Raw genomic sequence first — 16,402 nt, forward strand, 5'->3', positions numbered from 1 at the left:
CACCCAAAGTACAGTAGGTTTCCCAACAGACACCCGAGTATGAAGTACCAAAGTGGTCGATTCCTCCTCACTCACTCCACTGCAGTCATTTTGGAGAGCTCAGTCAGTCCAGAGACAATCTGTTTATTTATATACACAGTGGTTGTCGCCACAGGCGTTCCTCTTGTCTCACTACCCCCGGCGGTGAACTGCAGCTTACAGCCATCCATCTAACCCCCTCAAGAAGACTTACTGTGTGTTCTCTTTTCCGCCATTGTTTTCTGTTGTTGAGGTGTACAACACTGCAATTGATGATATTCAGACCGCGGCCATCTTGTCAGCAAGGTGATACCTAGGTGCAACTTCCCAATGACAGCCCATTCATCCAAACAGAACAGTCCTATCTAATTGTTTTAAACAACATAGAAATCACCAACATTGCAGCTGTACGGAAAGCTTGAATTATCCTCTTTCTATCTGCAAAGTGTTTGTTTCCTAAAAATCCACCATAGACATGTTATGAGCTACTCCCTGTCAAGAAATTCTTTGCAGTGTCAGAGTTTGGAAGCGCTCGTTCGACGTTCAATTCTGCAATGTTGGTGAGTTTGATGTTGTTTAACCCATTTTGGGCGGGAACCCCTTTTGGTGTTTTAAACATTGTTATAATTTAGCTATTGAAACATAGCAGATCTACAAGCTCGTAGTGCGCCACAAGCTTGTATAGGTCTGCAATTTTTGAAAAATCGTGAAAATATTTATTTCAGAAAACTGGAGGATTTAGAATATTTTTTTAAAACCTTGTGGTTTCCTTCCGGATGACCTCCTAATGGCATCATACTTGTTTATTTATTAGAACGAGTTGCTAGCCTGTAACTCAAGGGAGTATCCTCTAGTCTAGTGAAAGTTCAAATAAATAAATGACTACAAATCATTGACTACAACATGAAGAAAGTTACCAGTTACCGACCGGATCATGAACTCGAAATGTATAACCCATTCTGAACGGGAACCCATTTTGGTGTTAGCATCATGTTATGCTTTAGCTATTGAAAAATAGCAGATCTACAAGCTCATATCGCGCCACCGAGTGGCGCGATACGAGCTTGTAGGTCTGCTATTTTTGAAAAATCGAAGAACGGCTGACATAGAAACATAGCTTTTCCAGAAAACTGTCAGGATGTAGAAGACATTTTTAGAATCTGATCTCAGGTCAGAATGGTATAATGTTGCCCCAGGCTCTGCACGGAGGGCTGCCCAGCAGTCTCCTCGTCCTCCAACAGTCTGTTCCGGGAAGGGGGGGGGGGGGGTTAAAGTGACATCCTGGGCCGCTGCAGCGCGGCGGCCGCGTCGAAGCGCGCCGGCTCCTCCCGCGAGATGGCGTTGGGGTGGCGGCCCAACGCCGCCCGCCTCTCGGCCGTGCGCAGCTTCTCCGTCAGCTCCCGCGCCTCCTGCTCGGCGCGGCGCAGTGCCTTGCGGGCGTTGCGCAGCGAGCGCTTCACCTTCCGCACGCGCTCCTTCAGCTGCTGGTTGCGGTGCTCCACGGTGGCCATGCGCTCCTGGAGACGCCGCGCCCGAGACTCCTCCTCCATCAGGGCCTCCTGCACCGAGGAGCACAGCAGCTGGGGGAGGGGGAGGGGAGGGGAGGGGTGGGGAGGAGAGGGGAGGGATGGGGAGGGGAGGAGAGGGGAGGGATGGGGAGGAGAGGAGAGGGGAGGGGAGGGGAGGGGAGGGGTGGGGAGGGGAGGAGAGGGGAGGGATGGGGAGGAGAGGAGAGGGGAGGGGAGGGGTGGGGTGGGGAGGGGAGGGGAGGGGAGGGGAGGGGAGGGGTGGGGTGGGGAGGGGAGGGATGGGGAGGAGAGGGGAGGGATGGGGAGGGGAGGAGAGGGGAGGGGAGGGGTGGGGGAGGGATGGGGAGGGGAGGAGAGGGGAGGGGAGGGGTGGGGTGGGGAGGGGAGGGGAGGGGAGGGGAGGGGTGGGGTGGGGAGGGGAGGGATGGGGAGGAGAGGGGAGGGATGGGGAGGGGAGGAGAGGGGAGGAGAGAAGGGTGGACAGGACAAGTTATTACTTGTGCAAGCAGAGCGCGCAAGTAAGGTAATCGACTGCATTACCTGCGTATGTCGGTGTTGTCCCTTTGGTCAATCAGGTATTAGCTGAGGACGTAACTATGGTACGTTTGGTGATCGGCTGTGTGTGTGTGTGTGTGTGTGTGTGTGTGTGTGTGTGTGTGTGTGTGTGTGTGTGTGTGTGTGTGTGTGTCGGGGTAAGAATGGTGGTCCCTTATTTTGGCTGTTGATGGTGACGTAACTAAGGTACGTTTCAAAGTTGGCATGAGGTCAATAACGGGTCTAAAGGATTTAGAACAGCAGTTGTTAATTAGACATTAGTTAGTAGCAGTACTTGCGCGCTCTGCTTGTGCACAAGTAGGCCATGCATGGCCTACTTGTGTGCAAGGCGCTAGTTGGCACCTCGACAGAATGCATTTCTATAGTTGAGGCTGAGATGTGTGCAGAGCTCATCACATTGACCACAAGAAGAAAGCAGGTCAGGTCAGGTTGTGGCCTCCTGGTGGCGCTATAACAGGCCAATGTGAAAAGGGTGACATTTCTTCTTACGCCTTGGATGGCAATTGGATGATTTGAGGCATTTAGTTAAAAAAAAATGTTTTGCTAAAATCCACCTGTTGGTGGCACTATAACAGGCCAATGTGAAAAGGGTGGGATATATTCCTCAGCCTAGTAGGAAAGTCTGTGAAAGATTTCACGTAAGGTGCACGCTGCGTTCATGGTTTGAGGCGTTTTGGTTCAAAACGGGCCAATCCTGCAAACTTTGAAAGCCAATGTTAGCCAATTAGGATGGAATATGAAATATCGGACTGATCCGTCTTGAACACATGACTATAGAGATACTGTGTAACGATTCGCGGTATTTTTGGACAGAATCTGGAGGAGTAATATTAAAAAATATGATTTTCAAAAGTTGGCCTCCCGTTGGCGCTATAACAGGCCGTTCTGGAAACTTTGGGGCAGAGGTTCATCGTTGGCATCTAGGGAGTGTGTGTGCAAAATTTGGCATCGACCGGGTTAGTGGTGCCGGAGATTAGCTGTTAACAGACGGACGGACGGACGGACACACACACACACACACACACACACGGACAGAGTGCAAAACATACTCTCTCCCCATGCCTTCGGCCTGGTGGAGACAACTAAACATACTCTCTCCCCATGCCTTCATGGTGGAGACAACTAAACATACTCTCTCCCCATGCCTTCGGCCTGGTGGAAACAACTAAACATACTCTCTCCCCATGCCTTCGGCCTGGTGGAGACAACTAAACATACTCTCTCCCCATGCCTTCATGGTGGAGACAACTAAACATACTCTCTCCCCATGCCTTCGGCCTGGTGGAGACAACTAAACATACTCTCTCCCCATGCCTTCGGCCTGGTGGAGACAACTAAACATACTCTCTCCCCATGCCTTCGGCCTGGTGGAGACAACAAAACATACTCTCTCCCCATGCCTTCATGGTGGAGACAACTAAACATACTCTCTCCCCATGCCTTCGGCCTGGTGGAAACAACTAAACATACTCTCTCCCCATGCCTTCGGCCTGGTGGAGACAACTAAACATACTCTCTCCCCATGCCTTCTGCCTGGTGGAGACAACTAAACATACTCTCCCCATGCCTTCGGCCTGGTGGAGACAACTAAACATACTCTCTCCCCATGCCTTCGGCCTGGTGGAGACAACTAAACATACTCTCTCCCCATGCCTTCTGCCTGGTGGAGACAACTAAACATACTCTCCCCATGCCTTCGGCCTGGTGGAGACAACTAAACATACTCTCTCCCCATGCCTTCGGCCTGGTGGAGACAACTAAACATACTCTCTCCCCATGCCTTCTGCCTGGTGGAGACAACTAAACATACTCTCTCCCCATGCCTTCTGCCTGGTGGAGACAACTAAACATACTCTCTCCCCATGCCTTCGGCCTGGTGGAGACAACTAAACATACTCTCTCCCCATGCCTTCTGCCTGGTGGAGACAACTAAACATACTCTCTCCCCATGCCTTCTGCCTGGTGGAGACAACTAAACATACTCTCTCCCCATGCCTTCGGCCTGGTGGAGACAACTAAACATATTCTCTCCCCATGTCTTCGGCCTGGTGGAGACAACTAAACATACTCTCTCCCCATGCCTTCGGCCTGGTGGAGACAACTAAACATACTCTCTCCCCATGCCTTCGGCCTGGTGGAGACAACTAAACATATTCTCTCCCCATGTCTTCGGCCTGGTGGAGACAACTAAACATACTCTCTCCCCATGCCTTCGGCCTGGTGGAGACAACTAAACATACTCTCTCCCCATGCCTTCGGCCTGGTGGAGACAACTAAACATATTCTCTCCCCATGTCTTCGGCCTGGTGGAGACAACTAAACATACTCTCTCCCCATGCCTTCGGCCTGGTGGAGACAACTAAACATACTCTCTCCCCATGCCTTCTGCCTGGTGGAGACAACTAAACATACTCTCTCCCCATGCCTTCGGCCTGGTGGAGACAACCATAGGAGGCCTTAAGTATGTTTCACCAGTTTCAATTGAAACGGGCCTCCACCCTCAGGGGGGGTCTCCACCCTAAGGGGGGGCCTCCACCCTCAGGGGGGGGCCTCCAAGCTCCAACTGAACGTCAGGCGTCAGTCAACCCCCACCACTCTTGGTCCTCTCTCCCTCTCTCTCTCTCTCTCTCTCGCTCTCTCTCTCTCTCTCTCTCTCTCTCTCTCTGCCTTGCTCTCTCCCACAATGTTAATGTTGTAAGCTCCCCTCAAAGAGCCAGAATGTAAAATGCTTGTCATTCAGCCTCACTTTGAGTTGCTCAGTGGACTGTCTCTCACACAGCGATATGGAGAAAAATATCACACCCGCGTGACGTGAGCGGCACTGTTATCACCATACATCACATTCCGTGCTCAGCCAGTCAGCTTGAGCACATTCCACGCACGCGAGCGCACACACACACACACACACACACACACACACACACACACACACACACACACACACACAGCCTCAAAATACAACACAGCTCAGTGTTAGGGAACCCTGTAGCGTGTGGAAGACCCATTGATCCATAGATCCATACAACCGTGATCCATAGACCCCAAGGTAGCCGCAATGAAGTAATAAATATAGCAATAGAGTTCAAAGGGTGCAGATGAAGAACAGCTGCACTAATTGATCGTTAAGGCGTGCATGGCAACAGTTTGTGTCTTGTGTGATGTCACACCAGAAGATATAAGATGATGCACCGTGTTGAAAATGACTGTAGACGTCGAGAGAGAGAAGAGAGAGACAGACAGACAGACACATACAGACAGACAGACAGACAGACAGACAGACAGACAGAGTGATGTTGTCTTGGACCGTTTCCAAAGCAGGAGGACCAAAGCGAGTCTGTCATGCTGCTGTAGCAGTGAGGAACAAACTGTATTCCTTTGGAGGCTGCTGTGATGGAGGGACCATCAACAACATGGGACAGATGGATGGCCATGTCTTCAACACAGTGTCTTTATGCTGGAAGAAGTTACCTCCAGTGGAACCAGGAAGAGGGGACGGTCATCTTGAGGTTCCATCCATGCGCTGTGGCCACACAGCTGTGTTGGTTGAAGATACAGTCTACATCTGGGGAGGCTATCCTTACTGCAATGTGCTTTATGCATTTGATGTTGACTCCCACAGATGGTTCCAACCCAGGGTTTTTGGGACTGTTCTAGAGGGGAGGTGCTACCACTCAGCCTGTGTGTTGGAGAAGGTCATGTTTATCCATGGAGGAGACACCAAGCTGACTGGATACACTAATGACATGTACAAGTTGGACACCAGCACAATGGTCTGGACTTTAATTAACACCAGAGGAACTCCACCTCCTGCTTCAAAATGTCACTCTGCTACCATCATTGGTACCAAGATGTTTGTATTCGGGGTCTGGGGTTCCCAGGGGAGCTACAACACCATCAGAGTGTTTGACACAGAGACAAACGCCTGGCTGAACACACCTTCTGCACAACTTCTACCACAAATATGCTGGTATCATTCAACATTTACCTACAATGGAGAGCTGTACATATTTGGTGGCTGGAACCATAACCAGAAATTCAATGATGTGTGGAAATTCAGTCCTGAGACCTTCTCCTGGAAGAAGGTTGAGCCCAAGGGGAAAGGACCATGTCCAATGAATGGTATGTGCTGTTGCATTGTGGGAGATCGTATCATCCTCTTTGGAGGAAGGAAAGGATATTACACTATCTCTGATGAGTTGTTCATCTTAGACTTGAGTCCTTGTCTTAAGATGTTATGTAAGCTAGAAGTTATTCAGTACGCTCTGGACCAATCAGAACTCCCACACAACATTAGGTGGGAACTGGCAGCCATGGCAACCAACGACAACAGACGACAACAACAACAACAACAACAACCGAGACCACAGGAGGAACAGCAGAAAGATCAATAAATGATGGATCAACATCTCATCCCACCTGATGGTGAGCCACCTCTCAGCATCACTTACCGAGATTCAAACTTCAGGAGTCTCCTTCTCTCCAGACAGGCTCTCTAACCATTCAGCTAGGCATCAAACAATGACAATTATTCTGTCCAACACAATGCGGTGGAAACACAAACCTGTGTCTGTATGTTCCAAACTGAACACGGTGGAACTCTCATTGTGTATTTATTTCTATGATCTTTTTTTATTTAAAGGACCAAGCAGTCCTGAAAGGACTTGGTCTTCTATTGTTATTGTTAGTTTTCCTTCTCCTTCTGCCAAAAAATGGCAGTTTTAGCTAAACTTAAAAAAAAAGAAAAAAAGAAAAGATTATCGGCCTACAGAAAAAACTAAAATCTTAAAGACTATCTGGTACACAGCAAGCTAAAAGGAATCGACACACCAGAACGCCAGAGACCAGAATACTTAAAACCCAAACAAATAGTTAAAAATAGAACTACAAAATGCATGTTGTAGATTAAACAACAGATAACAGCCAGCAGCAGCAACTGTTTATTTAATCACATGTGAAAAATGTGGCTTACAATATGTCGGAGAAACAGGTAAATCAATAGCTACAAGGCTGAGACAACACAAATACAATATTAACAATGCAAGAAACTACAAGGATTGTTCAACATTACATGGCACATTGCATTGAAGCTCTAAAAGTATACCTGGACTTCAACACAATCCCAACTGGACAGTAGGACAAAGACGTTTTAATGAAAAACAAAGGATCAAGAACCTCAACACGGATTTTCCTGGAGGTTTAAACATGCCAAAATATTAGACAAGTTGTTTTGATTTTGTACCAAAACTCCTCAGCGACATAGATACTAAAACACAACCAACAATCAATGGAAATCAGACTTTGAATATAGGGGACAAATTAGCACATTCCACACCAAGCCAACCTGGGACACGAAGCAAGAGGTGTCACTGACACCCAATGGGCTATTAGACACCGGGCCCAGGAAACAATAGAGAAACTCATGACAGGGACAGCTTGAAATATAAATATGAATTAGAAGAGCCTGGGTTTTTTTTCTGTTTTAAATGGAAATAGTAAAAACTCATAACAAAAAATATCTAGTTTTAAAGAAAAGACCAAATACGTAAACCTAAATCCCAACGCTAAACCTAAACCTCACAGGAAGCCACGAGCTAGTCATAAAACCTGCCACTGGCTAATTTAGGAGCCATGGGGTGAATTAACCCTAAACATAGCCCAATAAGGCTAAATAAACAAATCCTAAAACAATAGGGTAAACTTAAACTCAGGAATAAACTGGAGAAAATCTAAGAGTGGTTAGATCAGGCTTCCTTCAGATACATGGCGAATGCACTCATTCCTTGCATTGTACTTACATACATACGTAAGTACAATGCACTGAAGTCCCCTCAGTCAAGCCCCGCCACTCTTGGCCCTCTCTCTCTCTTTCGCTCACTCACTGCCTTGCTCTCTCCCACAATGTTAATGTTAAGTTAGTAAAGTTACACCTATTTTATGTAAATAACATGGTAAAATGTGCAGCATTGGGAGGTAAAGGGGAGACACTTTAATTGTGAAGGGACGACAGGATGAGGAAAGATGTTGTTGTTGCTAATTGTCGAGAGTAATGGCTGCGTGTGACATTGAACAGTCAAACTATTCGTATCAATATACGGCTGTATCAACAAAATAATGATGTCATAGGTATATATATATATATGGGGGCCTCATATTTGGTCTTGAAACGGGCCTCCAGATTCCTAAGACCGCCCCTGGAGACAACTAAACATACTCTCTCCCCATGCCTTCTGCCTGGTGGAGACAACTAAACATACTCTCTCCCCATGCCTTCTGCCTGGTGGAGACAACTAAACATACTCTCTCCCCATGTCTTCATGGTGGAGACAACTAAACATACTCTCTCCCCATGCCTTCTGCCTGGTGGAGACAACTAAACATACTCTCTCCCCATGCCTTCGGCCTGGTGGAGACAACTAAACATACTCTCTCCCCATGCCTTCGGCCTGGTGGAGACAATGAAGAGACAGGCTCTTGTAAAAGAGGACGGACTGACGGACTGAGAGGTGGACAGAAAGACGGGCTGTTGTTGTGGTTTTTTCGTAGTCGTCGTCTCTCCGTGTGTCAGCTGGTGTGTGTGTGTGTGTGTGTGTGTGTGTGTGTGTGTGTGTGTGTGTGTGTGTGTGTGTGTGTGTGTGTGTGTGTGTGTGTGTGTGTGTGTGTGTGTGTATGTGTGTGTGTCAGCTGGTGTGTGTGTGTGTGTGTGTGTGTGTGTGTGTGTGTGTGTGTGTGTGTGTGTCAGCTGGTGTGTGTCCAAGGCAGCGTGAGAGCAGCAGTGACATCATCTTCCCAGCAGCGTGCGGTGCGTTGTCTTTGTTCCGTTTAACTCTTAAAGCGCCGAGCGTTACTTCTCCTTCGCTGCTGCCTTTCTTCTCCTTCAGAGACCTGACACTTCAGAGGGCCAAGGGTTAACGGGGCGTTGTTGTGTGAAGATCTTCACCCAGATAGGGTGAATTGCCGATCACAGATCAGATTACCGATCAGAGTGAATATCGGGCCGTTATGGCCGATCGCTGGCTGACTATCGGAGCATCTCTATTCCTTATTATGCCTGTTCCCAGATTTCCCTGCATATGCATACTCCCCCCCCCCCCCCCCCCCCGTCACGTCACGTCACGTGCAGGGTCGTGTGGACGAGCTATACGTCACCTTCGATACACATGAAGTCGCCTGGCGGTTCTTTTTTTTCACCTGACAGTGATGCCTTTCACTGGGAGGGCATGGCGATGATGGCGTGCGGCGTGCGGATCGAGGAAGACTTTATCTGACCTATACTCCTTCTATGCCTGCCCATGGCCTGACCATCCGGCATGTAGAGAAATCACTAGTGCACTGACAGAGATCGCTGCTGCCCTTGTTTTCTTATCAACTAGTCAACTATCAATCAATAATCAATCAATCTTTATTTACATTATATTTATCACATTTCAGAGTGCAGTTCAAAGTGCTTCACAGAAAGAGCAATAATCACTCCCGTGTGAAGTGAGTGGCGCAACTCCGTGTAAGGGTCCCCAGGGGCATTACAGACCAGGGGAGTGACAGACCACCAGGAACGTGCCCAGGGGGCCGGGCCGGTTCCGGCATGCCACCCCGTGTCCGAAACGGTTGAGAAATGACAGAGTTACGGTGTGCCGGTCCCTCTACTGTACCCTCTACTGTACTGTCACTGTACTGTACTGGCACACCCGAAAGCATCATATATATACAGTTAATATGTGCGTGTGTGTTTGTGTGTGCGTTAGGTTGCGCACAGGTGGTGAAAAACAACCATGTTGTTTTCGTGCTCATACCCAGACACCACTCAAAAATACAAAAAGAGCTAAAACAACATAGCATCCACTACATAACGTAATAACAAAAACAAAAGGAGCGACTAAAACAGTACCAGCAAGGTCGACTAGTGGATTTACTAGTGGACTAGTTGAATAGTGGACTAGTTGAATAGTGGACTAGTTGAGTAGTGGACTAGTTGAATAGTGGACTAGTTGAATAGTGGACTAGTTGAATAGTGGACTAGTTGAGTAGTGGACTAGTTGAATAGTGGACTAGTTGAGTAGTGGACTAGTTGAGTAGTGGACTAGTTGAATAGTGGACTAGCTGAATAGTGAGGTTGGGCGATATGCCAATTTTTTTCAACCGCCCATCGTCTGACAAATATTCGCCGATTAACGATCGCAAAAAAGCCAGATCTACAAGCTCTCAAGGCGCCGCGTCCTGCCTGTTTTTGCAGCTCCGTTCGCTAGGCGTTGAGAGCTTGTAGATCAGTCTGTTTCTGCAGCGCAGCTGCGCAGCCAGGGTAACTTGCTCCCTTGCCTCCCCGCACCGGTCAGTGGAAGGCTCGGAGCGGAGCAGTGGAGCCCACAAGCTGCTGCGGCCGGGCTGCTGCTGATCTACAAGCTCTCAAGGCATCGCGTCCTGCCTGTTTTTGCAGTGCCGTTCGCTACGCGTTGAGAGCTTGTAAATCTGTCTATTTAAGCGCTGGTGTCGGGGTTCGTTCACTTTGTCAATAAAAATAACTTAGATTACAGGCGGATATGAAGTTCAATCAGTGGGTTGCAGCACCAGTAGGGGCTACACGCTAAACTAATGCTAAGCTAAGCGCTATTATGATCCCCGAGCCTATACACTAACACTAGTAGACAGTTTCTTTATTTCCCCCCCCCCGACTTCACGGGTGAGGCATTGGGATTGTGATGAGACACGAGACAGCAGTGTGCATTCTGTTGTGACTGTATATTATTAAACTGCATGGGTCTGGACTCCGGAGCTTAAACAACATGTAGGCTACAGCCTTCCTCAGCTCCCAGGCTCCCAGCCTTTACTTTGGCTGGTGGCTGCAGTAAGTGCCGTGCCCCGGTGCCCGATGCTGCTGAGTGCGGGGACTGTGGGAGCATACATTATAACGGAGGAGGTGATTTCCACCCGGCCGCTGTTACTACTTTGCTGGGCCAAATTGATTCACATGTTGCTCACACTTTACAGGTTAATTGGGCTAAATCGTCCCGAGAAATCGCCTAATAAAAATATTCGGCGATTGGATTCGTATATTCGCGATTGACGATGTATTCGTATCGTCACCCAACCCTATAGTGGACTATTTGAGTAGTGGACTAGCTGAATAGTGGACTAGCTGAATAGTGGACTAGCTGAATAGTGGACTAGCTGAATAGTGGACTAGTTGAATAGTGGACTAGTTGCTTAACCCATTCTGACCTGAGATCAGATTCTATAAATGTCTTCTACATCCTGACAGTTTTCTGAAAAAGCTATGTTTCTATGTCAGTCGTTCTTCGATTTTTCAAAAACAGCAGACCTACAAGCTCGTATGAGCTTGTAGGTCTGCTATTTTTCAATAGCTTAACACGATGCTAACGCCAATAACACCCAAAGTGGGTTAAAGTCCCATGGCCCACGGCCCACATGCAGGGTTAAATGGGTTAAAGTCCCATGGCCCACGGCCCACATGCAGGGTTAAATGGGTTAAAGTCCCATGGCCCACGGCCCACATGCAGGGTTAAAGTGGGTTAAAGTCCCATGGCCCACGGCCCACATGCAGGGTTAAATGGGTTAAAGTCCCATGGCCCACGGCCCACATGTGGGTTAAAGTCCCATGGCCCACATGCAGGGTTAAAGTGGGTTAAAGTCCCATGGCCCACGGCCCACATGTGGGTTAAAGTCCCATGGCCCACATGCAGGGTTAAAGTGGGTTAAAGTCCCATGGCCCACGGCGCACATGCAGGGTTAAAGTGGGTTAAAGTGGGTTAAAGTCCCATGGCCCACGGCCCACATGCAGGGTTGGTGAGAGGCACCGTTGCTCAGTGTGTGTGTGACCCCGAGACGCACACTCCTCCTGTCCCCCCCGTCCTCTCTGAGAGTGTGAGGAGGAAAGTGGGGCCCCTTCAATCACATGTGTGTACATGTACACACACACACACACCGTGTCATGTCAGGGGGGCCCCACGTTTCCAATTCATCGGGGGGGTAGGGGGAGCATGACCTCTGTGTGAGCTGCAAAAGGTCAACATGGCCATGGACGAAGGTCCCCGCATAGTCCCAGTGTGAGTGTGTGTGTGCGTGCATGTGTGTACTGTATGCAGTAGGGTTAGCGTAAACTGCCTCCCCCTGGCCAGCCGGGGCCTGATGGAGGGGAAAGGAACTGGTTGGAATAACGTGTTCCTTCCACGCGCTACGTCCAACCAGGGAAACTCCCCCCTGTCAGGTGTAAAGGAGCAACTTAGACACTCAGGCATGAAGGAAGCATGAGTTCAAGTCCGTTGCTCTCCCCTTGTCCCCCATATATGGGGACTAGGTTGGTGGAGGGTGTGTAGAGCCCAGGATCACATTAGATGATTGACACAGGGGTGAAAAATGGGTTGCAAAATCGTGGGATAAAAAAAATAAATAAAAAAAAGACATACTATTGGTCCGACTGTCATTAGACCGACAACCTATACCTTCAAACCCTATAACTGCGAGCACAGAGCAGCGCATGTTCCACTGCATGTCCGACCGTTGGTGTGTCTAATCTGTGTGTGCGTCCCGGGAGGAGGAGGAGGAGGAGGAGGAGGAGGAGGAGGAGGAGGAGGGGGGGTGGAGGGGGGCGACGGGTGATTTCCGCATGTCGGACCTTTGGGATAAGCGTGAGCACCCGGGTTAGAATCACACCCCCATCTCTCCTCTCTCTCTCTCTCTCTCTCTCTCTGCCCTCGGGTTCCCTGTGTCTCTACTCTGACGTTACTGTATCTACAATAAAACATAAGACGCCTCAAATAAGTCTAAAGATAATAATGAAATGTGTGCATTGGCTTCTCTAATAAACACGCTAACAGAAACACTAATAAACGAGGCTAATAAGACAGTATAAGTAAACGCTGACAACGCACTCTGCGTGATCCGAGCCCAACCCCGGTCCGGTCCGGTCCGGTCCGCGTGCAGGCTAGGCCACCTGTCAAAACATCCGGGTGTTACCTGCAGCCCGCCCAACCCCGGGTCCGGTCCGCGTGCAGGCCAGGCCACCTGTCAAAACATCCGGGTGTTACCTGCAGCCCGCCCAACCCCGGGTCCGGTCCGCGTGCAGGCTAGGCCACCTGTCAAAACATCCGGGTGTTACCTGCAGCCTGCTGCTAAGTATCATCTGTATAAACACTGCTTTAAGGACACCAGGCAAGCAGGCACATGCAGGGCACACACACGCACGCACGCACGCGCGCACACACAGACACACATGCACGCACACGCACGCACTCGCAAAGAAAGCCATGAATGTTAACGTGCAAAAGGTACAACCTCAATAAAAGAGAGTGTATGAGTGTGTGTGTGTGTGTGTGTGTGTGTGTGTGTGTGTGTGTGTGTGCCAGCAGCACAGGAGGGAAGGAATGAGAACTGTGGGTCAGCGAGATGTCCTTCTATCTGGCAACACACAGCGTACTGTACCGCTATTGTTTGGACCGGACTGCGTGTGTTACCATGGTTACACGAGAGAGGGGGGGGAGGGGGAGAGAGAGAAGGGGGGAGAGAGAGAGGGGGAGAGGGGTGGAGAGAGAGAGAGAGAGAGAGAGGGGGGAGAGAGAGAGAGGGGGAGAGGGAGAGAGAGAGGGGGAGAGGGGGAGAGAGAGAGGGGGAGAGAGAGGGGGAGAGGGGGGGAGAGAGAGAGAGAGGGGGGAGGGAGAGAGGGGGAGAGGGGGGAGAGAGAGAGAGAGAGAGAGGGGGAGAGAGAGAGAGGGGGGAGAGAGAGAGGGGGGGAGAGAGAGAGGGGGGAGAGAGAGGGGGGAGAGAGATGGCGAGAGAGGGATATGGAGAGAGAGTGACCTTTATCAAAGCCTTTATATACTTGCTTTGGGTACAATAATATTTAAAAAAACATTATTTTTACTGCACTAAACTAACATCATATTGGCAAAGTATATTTAAATCACTGTCAGACATTGTTGGAAGACCTTTTGACCCGGATCCACTGACAGCAGTTCTGGGGGTCAGGGGGCCCGGGGTCAAACTGTCTACTTTCCAATATAACATGGTAAAATATGTGACTCTACTGGCTCGCAGACTGATACTGTTGAATTGGAAACAAGCACAGGTTCCCACTCACACTACACTTATGAAAGATGTTATGCACAAGGGGAGAGCGGGGTCGGTTGATGCGCATTTTACTAATCCCTCCCTACACAGAGATAAATTAATTTCAAGTAACCAAACTTTTTTGTGAACAAGATACACTTGTCCTCTCACATTACCCCGAGTGTTTTTTAATTTTGGTGAAACGAGTCGGACGCAATCGGCAAGCAAAGTGATCTCGCGCTCAGGAGGACGAAAGGATTTCGCAAGGACGAAAGATGAGGAAGTGAGCGCGAGATCACTTTGCTTGCCGATTGCGTCCGACTCGTTTCACCAAAATAAAAAAACACTTGGGGTAATGTGAGAGGACAAGTGTATCTTGTTCACAAAAAAGTTTGGTTACTTGAAATGAATTAGTCTCTGTGCAGGGAGGGATTTAGTAAAATGCGCGCTGACCGCCCTGTCTCTCCCCCAGTCTCCGCTACTTAAAGCGTGCAAAAACACAAAAGGGTCTGTAGCTCGGTCAATCTTAGGCGGAAATGGATTTTTTTTTGTCTGCGAGGCTTTCGGGCGCTGTGGAATCGAATGACGTCACCGGAAATACGCGACGAAAAGGTGTTGCATGGTATCCAGTGAAAGGTGAAACCGTCCTACCTACACAACTGACCCCGCTCTCCCCTACTTGCAATTGGAAAAGATAAAGTTTGAATTGAGAGGGAGTGAAGATAGATTTTACCAGACATGGCAACCCTTCATTGACCATTTCAATAGGTGCACGCTAACCCCTCCTACACAATAGATAACATATTAGAAAATTGGAAAGAAAAGAAAAAAAAGGAACTGAGTATTTTTTCTTTATTTTATTTTTTCTCATTTAAAAAGAAATGTCTGTAATTCAGTTAATTTACAACAACGTGTTGGGAAAGTTTGAGAGCAAGAGTGTCTGTCCTGTTGTCTTTGTTTTGTTTGTCTGTTCACATTTGTCATTGTTTAACTGTTTTTTGTTTATTCGTGTTTATCACATTTATATATCTTTTTTATTATGTATTGTATGTGGAATTTACATTACCTGTCACTATCTTTCATTTTATATAACTGAATAACTCATTATCATTGTCAAGGATATTCTGAAGTTGTCATATACAAAAAATGCCTAATAAAAACAGTATTAAAAAAAAAAAAAAACATTATTTTTGTCTTTTCTTCTCTTAAAGGGATAAGACCAGTGACTCCTGCTCAACGCTACACACTTTTGGTGTTAGCATTATGTTATGCTTTAGCTATTGAAAAATAGCAGACCTACAAGCTCATAGCGCGCCACCGAGTGGCGCGCTACGAGCTTGTAGGTCTGCTATTTTTTTAAGTATCGAAGAACGACTGACATAGAAACATAGCTTTTTCAGAAAACTGTCAGGATGTAGAAGACATTTTTAGAATCAGATCTCAGGTCAGTATGGGTTAACTAACAGCGATATGCATGTGCATGTGCGTGTGCGGCTGTGCGTGCATGTGCGTGTGCGTGCGGATCGCTCAGGGTTCGACTGCAGTCGCAGTGAGAACGAGCCCGTCATTTGTCCTGTCGACTTGCTGCGTTCCCACTCGTCTCATCTCGAGCCTCACAACTCTCTCCAAACACAAAGGAGAGAAAAAGCCTTAACCCGTTCAGACCTGAGATCAGATTCTAAAAATGTCTTCTACATCCTGACAGTTTTCTGAAAAAGCTATGTTTCTATGTCAGTCGTTCTTCGATTTTTCCAAAAATAGCAGACCTACAAGCTCGTAGCGCGCCACTCGGTGGCGCGCTATGAGCTTGTAGATCTGCTATTTTTCAATAGCTAAAGCATAGCATAATGCTAACACCAAAAGGGATTCCCGCGACTTCCTGCAGACCTGAGGACCACTCTACAATATAATGTCTTCTAAATCCAGTTTTCTGAAAAACCCCATGTTTCTATAATGTCAGTGCATGTTCTCAAACATCTTCATGTCAAGGACCCCCAAAAATATACGTGATTGGCCGCTGACACCCCCCCCCCCCCCCCCCACCCCCATCTGGAAATATGTCGTTCCAGGGACCCCCCCAGACCCAGAAGCAAAGATTTGAGTTAAAAACGTTGGCTGTGAAATAATATATATATTCAAAGATTTGCACAACATTTTCACGATGTTTCCAAAAATAGCAGACCTACAAGCTACTACAAGCATAACATTTTTGGGGTCCTTGACATGAAATATAACTTAATTTAAAT

The 16,402-nt window shown here is 48.2% G+C and overlaps 1 protein-coding gene across 1 annotated transcript in view; it reads right to left on the reverse strand.

Annotated features, from left to right (window-relative positions):
* Nucleotides 1-1,286: 1,286 nt before the first annotated feature.
* Nucleotides 1,287-16,402, reverse strand: part of ccdc3a (coiled-coil domain containing 3a) — a gene marked incomplete at its 3' end in the record, with an annotated part of 26,223 nt that continues 11,107 nt past the window's right edge. Inside the window, exon 3 of the mRNA XM_083794604.1 lies at nucleotides 1,287-1,598. Coding sequence (XP_083650730.1) covers nucleotides 1,287-1,598 — 312 coding nt within the window. The remainder of the gene's footprint in view (nucleotides 1,599-16,402) is intronic.

This window comes from Protomyctophum parallelum, assembly GCF_964188405.1.
Source record: "Protomyctophum parallelum genome assembly, chromosome: 22".
NCBI lineage: Eukaryota > Metazoa > Chordata > Actinopteri > Myctophiformes > Myctophidae > Protomyctophum > Protomyctophum parallelum.